A 14,165-nucleotide genomic window follows, 5' to 3' on the forward strand; every position below is an offset into this window, starting at 1 on the left:
TCCAGGTGTGGAAGGGAGACTTGAAACATACTATCTTCACATAATCTCCCTTGCCTCTGCTTGATTATCTCCACATGGCAATTGTTGTGCTCAGCACATTGGCGGTACCATTTGGGAGCTGGAACCATCTGGAAAACAAGCTGCAAAATGATTTGAAGTCTCTGTGCTGAACACTGAGGAGTATTGTGCTTCTTTTCCAGACATATTTCAAAGGGAAGAGGAAAGTCTGAGAATACTTCTCCAGTAACAGAAGGAGTATTGGGAGAAAGAAAAATAGCAGCTCATGGAATGTGGCCTTTGTGCTTGAGAATGGGAGGGATTTTTTTTTTTTTTAAAGGAACAGGATCTTAGCCAACCCAACTCTTCTGGTACGCTTTGTATGTCTTAAATTTATTCTTTGTGCATGAGGGTTTGGCAGGAAATCTATCTAAAAGAATGGATTCATTAGCTTGAATGTGAGTAGTGGAAGAATAAAGCTACAGAACACATTTCCATGTGCCTTCAAAGTGAAGCTATTGATATGCGGATATTCTGGATAAACACAATCCAACATGGTTTCTTGTGACTCTCTTATAAGGTTGTGTTTTTGCATGATTACCTGACTGGCTGGATGAAGGGCTGACCAACAAATGGACTTGACTGCCAAAACTTTCCAATTATCATACATGGCTTCATGTCCCTGTACAATCCTTTAAAATGGTACTAGCTTTATTGCTTGGGGTTATGATAATACCAACACCCAGGATATCTTAGGGCCTCCCATCGATTCTGCCTTTAAGATGCACCCAGTAACTCCAATGGACATTCAGGGACTCAGTCAGCCCAACTTCAGGAAAGCAGATGTGTGGCATGGCTTAGACCCCCATTTCCTCCCATTTACCCATGTTGTTCACAGCTGAGGAGCTGGCTTAGCTTTTTCAGTCAGAAGAGGCCAGATTCGGCACCCATATTCATGCGGAGTAATATTGAAATGGACTATTCAGAGTTAAAGCATAAGGAAGGGTAGCAGAATCTGTCTGGGTTTTTTTCTTTTCCCCTGTCGTGGGACCACTTCCTCAAAAGCTGAACTAGTGGCTAGGATAACCACGTCTTTACAACTGATCACTGGATTGGATTGAGTCAGTATAGGTTGACAAAGCTTACTATTTTTTTAAAAAAAGTTTTGGGAGCATTACATGATCACTGTAGCTGTGAATAAGCATGCTGAATTCTGTTCTGGCTCACAAAGCAGCACAATTCCTATCTAATGTCTAATTGTAATGTTTTTTTATGAATGATGTTTGGCTTTCAGATCCCAGGATGAATTTTCAGGACTGGTAATTACGAAAACCATCTGTTAACTTGTAAGGTGTACAGATTTGACATGCAGTCACAGAGAGACAATAAATATGATTCCATTTTTTCCAGTGTTATTTTCTAATTAGAACTGCACTTTAAACTTTCATCGGTGCTAACTGATAAAGTGGCATAATTTCAGCAGGTGATTTCAGTGGTTAGGGATGAACAGATGCCATCCCATGGTTTATCCCCATCAGTATGGGAATCCATAGTACTGCACAGATGTGTGGTTCCTTGTGGTAAAGGGCTAACAGCTGATGCCATGAGAGTAGACACCGTATTAGACAATAGAAGACACAGCCAGGATACTCAACAGGCTTGTTTTTAATGGAATTATGAACAAAGCTGGTTCCATGGTGAGTGCTTAGTTTGCTACATTGGTTTGGGGCATGAGTAGATGAACAGAAAACTCACTTTAGTCTTTGCAGATGAGTGCCTGGTTTTCTACTATGACCCTGCCAAGTGGTTGTAAAATGCTACTTAAATCAAAATGACTGTACTTTACACCTACCAGTAGATGTAAATGACTGTTGAGAGCTCAAAGCAGTGGAGCATCAAGCCCTATTAATCCCTTTTAATAGTCACTGTTGTCTGTAAAATAATGTTGTGGTTTTGTTTTTGTAATTTGGGTTGGCTCTTATGAATGTAGCTGGGATTCCTTAAGATGCTTTAAAACTCTTTGTAAAGGATCATTCTACTCCCCTGCCCTCTTCCTGAGATTCATTGTAACTATCTAGTCCTTTTACAGTTAGGGAGCAAACCCAGACGCAAGGTGAATTTTCTCAGAGATGCAAATAAATAATATTAATGGTCAATTCTTGGCCTTGCTTCTGTTTTTGTATTAGCCTCTGGAAACTGCATATGCTGTTTTCAAAATGATCCCAGGGAAGAACATCTTGGCATTTAGGGAGGTCCCACAGGTTCTGTGCAGCAATCAGGTATGGTAAGGTGAAGAGAAATTATGTAAACAGGCTCCCTGGTCCCAGCTTTCCAGCATATAGGTCAAGTACCTTCATAGTATTTGCCCCGTGTTAACCCTGTACAGCAGTGGTCCCCAATGTGGTTCCCGTGGGCAGCATGGCGTCCGCTGGGCCATTTCTGTGCGCCCGCTGAGTGATTGGGGCCGCCCCGCCCCTGGAGGCGTGGCGCATGGGCAGTGCTGGCTCCAGGTGCACGCTGTATGGGCATCCCCATCCCCGGGTGTGTGGCACAGGGGAGGCGCCAGCCCCGGGCGCGCAGCGCATGGGTGAACTTGCCCCCCCCCCCAACCCCGAGCGCATGGTGTATGGGCAGCCCCACCCCACACAGGAGCAGCGCTGGCCCCGGGAGTGTGGCGCATGGGTGGCGCCGGCACCAGGCACACGACATATGAGTGTCCCCGCCCCCGGGTGCCCGGTGCGTCAGTGGCCCCACCCCCGGGTGCCCGGCAGCCCCAAAAGGTTGGGGACCACTGCTGTACAGCCTACAACAGCTTGGGGAAGGGAAAGTGGGTAGCTCTTAGGCAGGAGTCAGCAATCTTTTCAATCCACCGAGTCAAATTACATCAAAATTCAGAAGAAGTTGGTCAACAAAGAGCCCATTTGCATGACTAAAAATATACAACGTAATATTATTGATCATCGACATGATGATTAATAATAGAATGAATGAAACTTTGATTAGCAGACTTTTTAATGGGACTTCTGCTGCTTCATCTTTTCACACATATCTTTGACATTTGCATGATAAATGGTCAAACTCAGGTTCATGCACGCGTTCAAGCTACATGAGTAATTATGCGTTTTTAAAATTTTGAGTTTTTCATTTTAATTTAAAAAGTTGCACGTATTCTGGGAATGACAAAAGAGCCATATTTGGTTCCATACTGAGCCATATTTGACTCGAGAGCCATAGGTTGCAGACCCATGCTCTTAGCTCTTATCTAGACTAGACAATAAAGGTGTGATGCTAGGCTCTAACACAAATTAATTAACACCTCCTAAACAAGAGCAATTGAGCAGTTGAGCAATTGTACATCAGCATGTTCTAAGCGGTGGGAGACCGTAGGCTCCTAAAACTGCTAGGTGGGAAGACTGCCAATTTACTGGTCTGCACATTTTTTGTCAGGGGTGTGAAAAAAACACCTTGGCTGTGTCTACACTGGCATGAATTTCCGGAACTGCTTAAAACGGAATACTATTCCGTTTTCAGTTTTTCCGGAAAAGGAGCGTCTACATTGGCAGGCTGCTTTTCCGAAAAAGCCCTTTTCCCAGAAAAGCGTCTGTGGCCAATGTAGACGCGCTTTTCTGGAAAAGAGCCCCGATCGCCATTTTCGCGATCGGGGCTTTTTTCCGGAAAAGACTACTGGGCTGTCTACACTGGCCCTTTTCCGGAACAGTGTTCCGGAATAAGAACTTACGCCCGAGCGGGAGCAGAATAGTTTTTCCGGAATAGTGGATGATTTCATTGCTTTTCCGGAAATTCAAGGGCCAGTGTAGACAGCTCGCAGCTTATTCCGGAAAAGCGGCTGATTTTCCGGAATAAGTGGCCCAGTGTAGACACAGCCCCTCTCTATGGCATAAGAAGTTATAACTCCAGTTGGTCTGGCCCACGAAAACTCATCACCTAATAAACCATGTTGTTAGTCTTTAAAGTGCTGCATAGTCCTGTCTTTTGTTTCAGCTACACCAGACTAACACGGCTGCATCTCTGTCTCCAGTGTAAACAGGCTCCCAGGGCTGTTAGCTGCTCCCCTCCTGAAGGTGGTTTACCTACAATACTGGGAAAGCTCTCACCGAGCGCTGGTATTGTAACTACAGTGCCATATTGATACACTGCCAGGGCAGCCCTGCCGTACCTGTACTTTAAACTTAGAAGTGAAGACAAAGCCTTAGTGTAGAGAAGCCCCGACTGATTTCAGTTGGAGTTTGGCCTAAGTCAGCCGTTGAGGGTTGGTCCTGTGGTAAAATGACATTATTTATGACATTGTGTGGAACTAAAGGTGATGGGTAGCACCCATTGCTAGGAGGTGGTTTCCTTTATATGCAGAGTTTACAGTTTGGTTCAGTGGCTCTCCGTACTCCCACCCTATAAATGGTTCCAGCACCGCTGTACTGCGAGTCTGGTTTCAATCACATTTACACCAGTGTGAGATCAGAATGAGGCCCTGCAACTCTGCAGCAGATGTAGATTCAGAGTCTTCAGAAAATCAGTCCTTTCTACATTATTTTTTAGTCTACTTTGTAGGTCTGATGTTAGGGTAGGAGAGTAGCAGGAAGTATTTTCCCCCCCTAATTCTTTCCCTTGCAGGTTAAATTTGTGGAGGTTGACATTTTGCTACACCCTACAGTATGTGTGCTACGTGAGGAATTAGAATAGTCTTGAGTCAAAGCATTGATTTGCTCATGATGTTATCTCAGGTATTTGTCTTAAAGTACTCCACGCCCACCTTCAGACTACATAATCACCTTGCCCTCCTTGGAACTGAAGGTAAAGGAAGGCCACACTTTTAACATGCCTATCCCTCTGAGACCTGGTTATCCAGTACAGCATACTGAAATACAGAGAACCTCCTCTCTTTTCCATTCACAGAATCAGAAATGTCAGATATTGAAAAGACCTGTTAGGTCATCTTAGCTATTCCCCAGAGCCAGGGCAGGAACATCTACAAACTGCTTTCTTGTGCCTTATTCAGTCTTCTTTAAGTATCTTAACTCAGGGAACAGTAATCACATCGCATTTCAGTTGTAATCACCTTATTTAGGTTCCAGTCCTGCAAACAATCAGGTCAATGAAATTATTCCTGTGTACAAAGTTATTCAAATACTTAAGCATTTGCAAGATCAGAGGGTAAGGTCTTATGTACGTGAGAGAACGGGTTGAATTCATGGTTTATCTACATACTTTTTGGACTGCTATAAATGACTTTGGTTTGCAACTGGCATAGTTAAAGCAGTACAGCCTTCTAGCATGGACACAGTTATATCAGTATAGCTTATTCCTGTAAGTGAAGAGTAATAAACTAAAAACCACTGTTCACACTAGGAGTTATACAGATGTTAACTATATCAAAAACAAATCATTTGGGATTGGAGTACTGATCTAACTAAACCAGTTCAATCGAGAGGGTCACACCTGAAGTTTGCAGCAGCACCTGGAAATAAGCCCAGATTTGCCAGGCCCCAATTGAGTGTTTTTTAACCCTAGCTCTGTCCTTTTTATTTCCATTTGATCAAAACTACAGCTGAGTAGCAGGAGAATAATCAGAGCCTAAATGCAGGTGATACAGAGCTTAGATATTCAGTGACTGGATGAATAGAAAGGATTTTGTATGTGCTGACATGTGACACTTGATTACACATCTTTCTGTCTTACACCTACCAGACAGGGAAAAAAAGGGGAAAGAATTTTAAATAGTCCATTTTATCTCTTCACATCTTAAGAATTAGAGGACATACCCTGGAGAGTTAATCAGTCAACTTGAGTACTGAAATTCTGTGCTCTTTCTCATTTGCTAGAAATTTACAACAGTCAATGCAGTGTTGTATATTTAATTTTAATTAAATCTGAACAATTTCAAAATCAAGGGAATAAAAGTCTGTTGTATGTTTCATATTAAAAGAAGGAGCTAGAGGAACAATGAATCTGTAAGTTATTTTGCAACTTTTTTTTTTATGAAATCTGCACCTGAAATGTCGGTGAATTTGAGTTTTTAAAATATTTTTCTTTCATTTATTGCAGAATCTCGAAGTTACACTGAAGGCCTTAACCACTCGGTTGTGATGACTGATAGCACCATGGGCACCAATCCCGCTTTGCTGAGAACTGACATGCAGACAGCTCCTTTGTGTCAGCGGCCTTTTGTATCTGCATGTATTTCCAGTAATCACCCCATCCCAACCGAAGAAAGGTGGGAAATTGCCAGGATTTTTTGTACTACCTGAAAGTTTGCTGCTTATAAAATATATCCCTAGCTATGTCATTAGGCCTGTATCCACATTGCAGAATGTCCATGTTACCACTTGGAGGTTTCAGCTTACACACTCTTTCAGGCCAGCCAACTCAGATAAAATCCCACCACATTTGAGCAAGAGATTTTGGGGATGAATGTGACTCAGTTTAGTGCCAACACTTGACTAAGAACCCAAATTAACTTTGCAGTGAAGCTAAGTAATGATCTATTTTTCAGAAATGCTGAGCATATTTTTTATATATTACATACATGTATTGAAGGGGTGTGTATGACTTAGAATTTTTACAAGTAATTATAGAGGTTGTTTGCATGTCTAAGAATAAGTTTTACTTATCAGAATACATCGTCATCATCAACAACCATGGGCTCAACGCCCGTTGGTGTCTAATGCCTCCCTCGCTATTTCCTTCCATCTTTCCCTGTCCAGTGCGGAGTGGCTTAATTTCTGTAGACTAGCTACGCACCAATCGACTATATCATCTACCCATTCTCTGTGGGGTCTGCCTCTCCTACTACTCGGACCATCCATTATGCCGAATACCAGGGTCTTAACTTTTTGTTCGGCGTTCATTCTGCAGTTATGCCCGAATAGCTGTAACTTCTGTTGTATAACATTGTGCAGTAGGTTCTCTTTCGGCTGTATCTTCTTATGTAATTCCTTTTTGGTGTCCATCTGCATCCATCCTATTCTCAGGATCTTTCTATAACAACTCCTCTAGAATGCCAATATCCTTCTCTTCGAATCTTTTGTTATCACCCATGTCTCACATCCATACAACATGCTGCTAAATACAGTAAACTTCCGATAATCCGGCACCTTTAGGACCCAGGGGGTGCCGGATTATCAAATATGCCAGACTATCAGAAGGGGGGGCTATGAGAAGTCTGGGGTGGGGTGGGGGGATGCCACCCCAGATCCCTCATAGCCCCCCCCCTTCCGATAGTCCTCTGCCCCAGGCGTCCCTGATTCAGCCGCTTCTGGTCAGTTTCAGTAGCGGCTGAATCGGAGACGCCTGCAGCAGAGCAGCTGGGGTGCTGCCTGGTTGGTCTGGTAGCGCCAACCCTTGGCGCAGCAAGACCAACCCGGCAGCACCCCAGCTGCTCTTGGGGATGCCTGGGGCAGAGCAGCTGGGGCGCTGCGGGGTTGGTCCCCGCAGCGCCGCACTTCGGCGCTGCAGGGACCAACCCGGCAGCACCCCAGCTGCTCTGCCGCAGGTGTACCCAAGTCAGCAGCTGCTGAAACTGATCAGGGGCTGATTCCAGGAAGCCGGGGAAGAGCAGCTCTGCCTCGGGCTTCCTGGAGTCAGCCGCTGGTCAGTTTCAGCAGCGGCTGAATCGGGGACAGCTGGGGTGCTGCTTGGTTGGTCCCGCAGCCCTGAGTGGCAGCGCTACGGGACCTACCCGGCAGCACTCCAGCTGCTCTGCCCCCGGCTTCCTCAATTCAGCCGCTGGTCAGTTTTAGCAGCAGCTGAATTGGGGAAGCTGGGGGCAGAGCAGCTCCAATGGTCCGGCTGCCCGGACCACTTCCGGGTTCCTGATGGTGCCAGACCATCAGGAGTGCCAGACCATCAGATGCCGGACCATCGGAGTTTTACTGTACACACGTTTTCAAGACGCTCAGCTTCGTTCCTAAGTTAATTGCTTTACTTTTCCAGATCTTATCATCGCCTTCAAACTCACTCTTGCTTTCACTATTCTAGTCGCTATTTCCTTCTTACAGTCTAGATCATACGTCGTATTGCTCCCCAGATACATGAACTTCTCTACGTTCTCTAGTTCGATCCCATCTACATTGATCTTCCTTCCTATTTCCTTATTTCAGAATACATACAGAGATCTAAATCTTTTAAATTCAGCTGCTTCGCTCAATGTCCATGCAAGTTCATACATACTTATCAGAGTGCTAAAAGTGTCTCAATATTTTTACTAACAGGCATGTGGGGGAAATTCCATAATGTTTCATGTTCAAAACATATTGGTGCAGAAAACTTAAGAGTTTACAGTGTGTATCATTTTAGCACATATTTCTAATGATAAAGATATTTGAAAAATATATGAGGGGAACAGTTAAAAAACCAGGGGTCAACCATTGGTTTCCCTTTCAACTGCCCAGTTGCCTCAAAAACTCATTCATTATTATTTGTTTTATAGTAGCATCTAGGACCCAAATCAAGGAGCATGGACTCCATGTGCTAAGCAGATTACAAGGTCATACAAAAAACTGATCCCTGTCCCATGAGCATAGAATTGATTTAAGTGTAAAATGAACAAGGACAGGTGGGTACAACCCAATAGCTCTCCAACTGCCTAGCCATCCCAAATAGGCCTCGCTGTTCCCAGACACTTAGGTGGAGAACTACTGTTTTCTTTTGCCTTCTCCCCACCAGGGCCAGATTGGGGGGGGGGGGGGGAGGGCTAGCTGGGCAGCTGCCTGGGGCGCCAACCTATGGGGGGTGTCTGATGGCAGCTGTAAGGGGCGCCGCACTCAGCTGCACGGCGCCCCTTAGAGCTGCCATCAGGCGCCGCACGCCCGGGGCTGGGGGCCACGTGGCGCCCCTTAGAGCTGCAATCGGGTGCCACGCTGTTAGGTGTGCAGCGCGCTGGGGGGCGGGGCCGCACATGTGCCGTGTACCTGGGGGCGGAGCCACGCATGCATCACGTGCCCACTGACGGGGGCGCAGGAATAGCTCGAGCCGGCCCTGCTCCCCATGCTAGATTGTTATTGAGCTCTGAGCTCACCTCTCACTATTCTGCGTGTCTGATTACCATCTCTGTTCAGAGATAATTGCCATCTTTTTCCACAGTAGTTTTCAGAACTGCCCTTCTATTAAGCTGATGCTACCCAGATGAAATGTTAAGTTCTTAATAAGCATCCTGATGAAATGCTATTGATTCCACTTTCTGTTTCTTTTCCTCTCTTCTGGTTTTGCTTAAAACCAGGGCATGTTTCCAGCCTGAGAAATTGTGAATCATAGTAACCAATCCCAATAAAATATTTTAGGATTGCTGTCTGTAAAGATGCAGCTTGTCATTATAAATACCCATGAATTTCAAATAGAAAGTTAAGAGCTCAGTGTCAGCTACTGCCAATGCTGGTGACAGCACAAAATCAAATTGTAAATCTCTCATTTGGAAGTTCACCTCAAGACTGTGTGTTCCTTTCTTTCTAATGTCTTCAAAATCCCTTTAGCTTTTCCATTTTTAAAAATTTTGACTGATGTCTTCATTTCTTTATTTCCACTGTTATTGAGCTGTTTCTGTGGCATGCATAGATCTCCTGGCATCTGTTTCCACAGCACCCTTTCCGCTAAATCCCTTCTCTGTATTTTTAAGTTCTTAGCTCAGTTTTTCCCCCCTTCATTTATACTGTGCAGGCTTGTTCTCTCTTTCCAACCCAGCCCTACCCCAACCTCTATCCGAAGTATTTGCTAATATATTTTTAAGACATAGCTTCAGTGCAGAGGACTTTCAGAAGTATGTGTAGTGGGAAGGTATACATTTTCCTTACTTTTTCAAACTCTTCTCATGGAGAGATGTTGTGTTCAGGAGTGGAGGTGTTTCTGCACATTGATATATAGAAATGGAACAGTCCTGTCTTTAATGTTCAAACATCTAGATTTGTGAGTGAAGCAAAACCTTGAGAAAAGTGTCTCTGGTGTGGCACGCTATCTTCTATGTTTTGTACTGTTCTCTTTGTGTTTCGTATATGCACCTGAATTTCCCAGTTGACTTTATGACCCTCTTCTTTACTATGAACACTGTTATAGTTAAAAACAGTACTGGGAGAGTCAAGGAGCTTGGATGCTATTGCTATCTCTGTCACTAACCTACTGTTTGATCACAGGCCAGTCTCTGAACCATTGGTGCCTCAGTTCCCTACCTGTCAAACGAGCATGATGATGTCTAGCATATGTGGCCGGGAGGCTCAGTTAATTAAAGTGTCTCGGGATGTGAAAAGTGCTATAGAAATGTCAGGTTTTATTGTCTCGCTTAGGAGTATTATGTATTGCTATTAAAGATTATTGCTAAAACTTGGAATAAAGGCATTGTGCAATGGAATGTTTTGAAAGCATATGGGAATGATTTTGACATTTTCTTTTGAACAGCCCTTCTGCGACTGAATGCCATTGGCTAGAAAGCAATGCTAATGCCATCCCTTCACCCCAGCTGGGAAAAAGCAGGCCTACAGGAAATTACCTTGTGCCCTCAGAATTTTCAAGTCCCATTCAGGATGGATTGCTTTTGTCTCATTTCCAGTCCCCAGGACTGCAGGTCATCTCTTTGAACAGCCGAGAGGATTCATCGTTGGACCAGCAACAAGAACTTGTTGCTCATCCCAGTGCCCGGGCCTACCTGAACTATGGTGGAGCCAGCGTAGGCGGGAGCCCACCACGGGCAGAAAAACAAGCTGTTTTCATGGCTAACGCTAGCAGCTCTCCCAAAACTATGAGCTCACCACTGGCAAATACAGTGGACAATGGCTTCTTGGCTCACAACTTGCTTACAGTGGAATCTGGACACAAAAGCCTGAGCAGCCCAATTCAACAACACCATGGGATGAACTTGCACCCACAGCCACCTCTTCCAGAGAAGAAGAGGACTTCTGAGGGAGACCGTTCTTTTGGCTCCATCTCTCCTTCTTCGAGTGGCTTCTCCAGCCCTCATAGTGGGAGCACGATCAGCATCCCATTCCCAAATGTCCTGCCTGATTTTTCAAAAGTTTTAAGCACTTCTCCTTTGCTGGGTAAGTTTTATATCGGGACATAGTCATGGTTAAACTGACACTTTATATGAGTGTGTAAGTAGCGTGGGATGTGAGATACTTTATATAACAGTTAATGTTGAATAGCAAATGAAGCAAATGTTTCTGGTAATAGGAGACACTTGAGTAATATTAGATGTATTGTTTTTTAAAGACTAAACTCCAAAGTGCTTTCTCTCAGTCTTTTTGGATGTGTCAGTCAAATGCAGCCATATCTCTGCTTTCCAGCCCACAAGTAATTGGTAACTGCGCCAATTCCTCTTAAGAGCTGGCTTTGTCCTACTTCCTTGCTAGGCTCATGGCAAGAATATTTTAAATGTGGCTGTTTGTTGTCCATTCTTTGTGTTAATATTTAGCCAGACCTTACTGGGAAGTCAGATATTGACTGAGTTTTCATATTTTATAGCTTGTGAGAAATGGAATTTTAATAGCACTCGCACTAATCAGAGTATCACGTGATGTATGTTTTATTTCTCAGAGCAGCTTCAGAATTCCCCTAGACTACCATTTTAATTGTGAGGTTCCTGTCCCCTTCTTCCCCCATTTCCTGTCGTTGAGCTCTGAATTCCTAAATTAATCAGCACCTCACTGTCTGAGGTGAGAGGTAGCAGCTGGAAATGCCCCTTGTGATTATGGTGTTGATTGATTTTATTTAAATTTTCTTTTACCTTTCTTTAACAGAACATCCAACTGATAAGCAGGTGACAGTGAAATTTGTCCAAGATACATCCAAGTTTTGGTACAAGCCAGATATTTCAAGAGAACAAGGTATACCAAATATATGTGCTGCCGGTCAGAGCTGTCCCGTCCTTAAAACGGTTTGGGGGCAGCCACTTCAGTCCCTGCACTTTGGGGGAGAGGGTCCCATGGCAGTTGCCTCAACCTTCCAATGGACAGGTTCCAGGACATCCGAGGGTATTACGTGGTAGCCTGTTGCGGGGCATTCCATTAATCAACATTCAGTTAATCTGAATCCTGTTTAATGGAATATGACATCTCTAGACTATGACTGTTCCAAATTAGGACTGCATGTCCTATAGCTAAGATGAGGCTGTTGGAAGCAGACATGATTTTTATAGTTTTCTCTGATTGGATGGCCTTTAATATCCCTTTGAATCATAGCCAACATAGCCTTCAGCTACTGGCAAATAATGAATTTGCTGGATCCCGTCTAGTGAAGTAGTTCTCAAACTTTTTGGTCCACAACCCACCCTGCTCAACACAAATCTTTCCATGGACCACCAGCCAACAACCCATGATGACAAAATGGATGCAGGAGCAGGATGAGGATGGGGGTTCTGGTTAGGCAATAGGGTGCAGGAGTGGGCTGAGGGTGGGGTATCTGGCTGGGAGGTTGGGTGCAGAAATAAGCTTAGGGTAAGAGGGATCTGGCCAGGTAATAGGGTGCAGGAGTGGGCTGAGGGTGGGGTGTCTGGCTAGGATTCTGGCCAATGGGAACAGCAGGGAAAGCCTCCAGGCGAGTTGTTTCCTATGCAGCCATTTCCCCAGCTGGGAGGAGGAGGAATGGCGATGTACAGAGCTGCTTCCCCCCTTCCCTGCAAGCTAGACTGGCCCACGAGGTTTGGTACTCTCCCTCTCCCTGCAGTGGGAAGCTGACCTCATTGGGCAAAGAAGTGCAGGGCTGGAGCTGTTATGGAGGTTGCCAGCCCTGAGCCTATGGATCACCTGCAAGACAGTGATGGACCACTAGTGGTCTGTGGACCATGCTTTGAGAACCATTGTTGGTTTAGTCATGCATATTTTCTCAGGTCATGTCTACATTACACCCGGAAGGTTGGCTTAAGGTACACAACTCCAGCTAAGGAAAATTCATAGCTACAGTCAGCTTACCTTAAGCCGAGCTTGGCACTGTCTTCACAGACAAAACAAATGGTCCCATTGGCTTCTCTTACTCCTCTCAACTGCAAGGAGTACCGGCATCCGCTGGAGCTGCCCTCAGTATTCAATGTATGGCTCTTAACTAGACATGCTAAATCAAACACCAGAAGAGTGATCTCCAGCGTGGCAAGTGAAGACATGCCCTCAGAGGGTGAGGTTGCCTGTGGCTTCTTAGGGTGAGTCTACACTACATGGCTCTGTCGACGGAGCCATGTAGATTAGCTTTGTAGACCTAGCAAAATGAAGCAGCGATTTAAATAATAGCTGCTTCATTTACATCAAAATGGCTGCAGTGCTGTGCCGATCAGCTGTTTTTCAACATAGCGCGGTAGTCTGGACGCTCGGCGGTCGACATCAAAAGCCTTTGTCGACCGCCCCATTATGCCTCGTGGGATGAGATTTACCAGGCGGTCGACAAAGGCTTTTGATGTCGACCTCTGAGCATCCAGACTACTGCGCTATGCCGACAAACAGCTGATTGGCACAGTGTGGCAGCCATTTTGATGTAAATGAAGCGGCGATTATCTAAATTGCCGCTTCATTTTGCTATGTCTACAAAGCTCATCTGTATGGCTCCGTCGATGGAGCCATGTAGTATAGACATACCCTTACATTGCAGGTTAAATGAAAAGCATAGTGAAAAGAAAGTAGTAAAAAATCCGAAGATTCACTAGTCCAGGTCTCATTAGTGAGTTGAATGTTCAAAGGATGACTTTTGACTTGTTGAGCTCAAAGAGGAAAGGAAGAAAATAACAGGCTGCTACTTGTACAGTTTTAAAACTATGCTTCCCAACAGTTTTCTATTCACTTTTGTCCAACCAATATAATTTCTCTTCCCTCTTTTAAAAATACTTAATGGGAAGTGTGAGTGATTTTTTTCCCCTTTGCCTGAGGGAGGAATCCTATGACAAATGGAAACTGATCTAGTACATACTTAGACAGATTAAGGCAAACACTCTCTTGAATTGCACAGCTTTGCATATTCACATTAGCCTCAACACATATAAATGCAGTAATCTATTATCGCCCTTTGGATTTGCATCTTTTGTAGATGAGCAGTCCAAAATTCACATGAACCTGTAAAGCACTGCATTTGCTTATTCAGACAGCAGTCTGATTATTTATATTTGCCATTTCCTGATTTGCCAAGCAGTTATCTAGTTGCACTGGTGACTTCTTGCACATATTGAATTTATGGGGTTTAACCTTTGTTCC

General features: G+C 44.5%; 1 protein-coding gene across 11 annotated transcripts in view; it reads left to right on the forward strand.

Annotated features, from left to right (window-relative positions):
* The window catches only part of TNS3 (tensin 3), a 430,864-nt gene that overhangs the window by 388,875 nt on the left and 27,824 nt on the right, over positions 1 to 14,165 (forward strand). For all 11 annotated transcript variants that reach the window (XR_012901850.2, XM_006136339.5, XM_006136336.5 and 8 more), the window contains 3 exons: positions 6,058 to 6,226; positions 10,396 to 11,033; positions 11,733 to 11,819. Coding sequence is in view for 10 of the 11 variants with exons in the window: in XM_006136339.5 (XP_006136401.3) it covers positions 6,058 to 6,226; positions 10,396 to 11,033; positions 11,733 to 11,819 (894 nt within the window). In the remaining variant the exon portion in view is untranslated. The remainder of the gene's footprint in view (positions 1 to 6,057; positions 6,227 to 10,395; positions 11,034 to 11,732; positions 11,820 to 14,165) is intronic.

This window comes from Pelodiscus sinensis, chromosome 2 (assembly GCF_052426305.1).
Source record: "Pelodiscus sinensis isolate ZL-2025 chromosome 2, ASM5242630v1, whole genome shotgun sequence".
Lineage (NCBI taxonomy): Eukaryota > Metazoa > Chordata > Testudines > Trionychidae > Pelodiscus > Pelodiscus sinensis.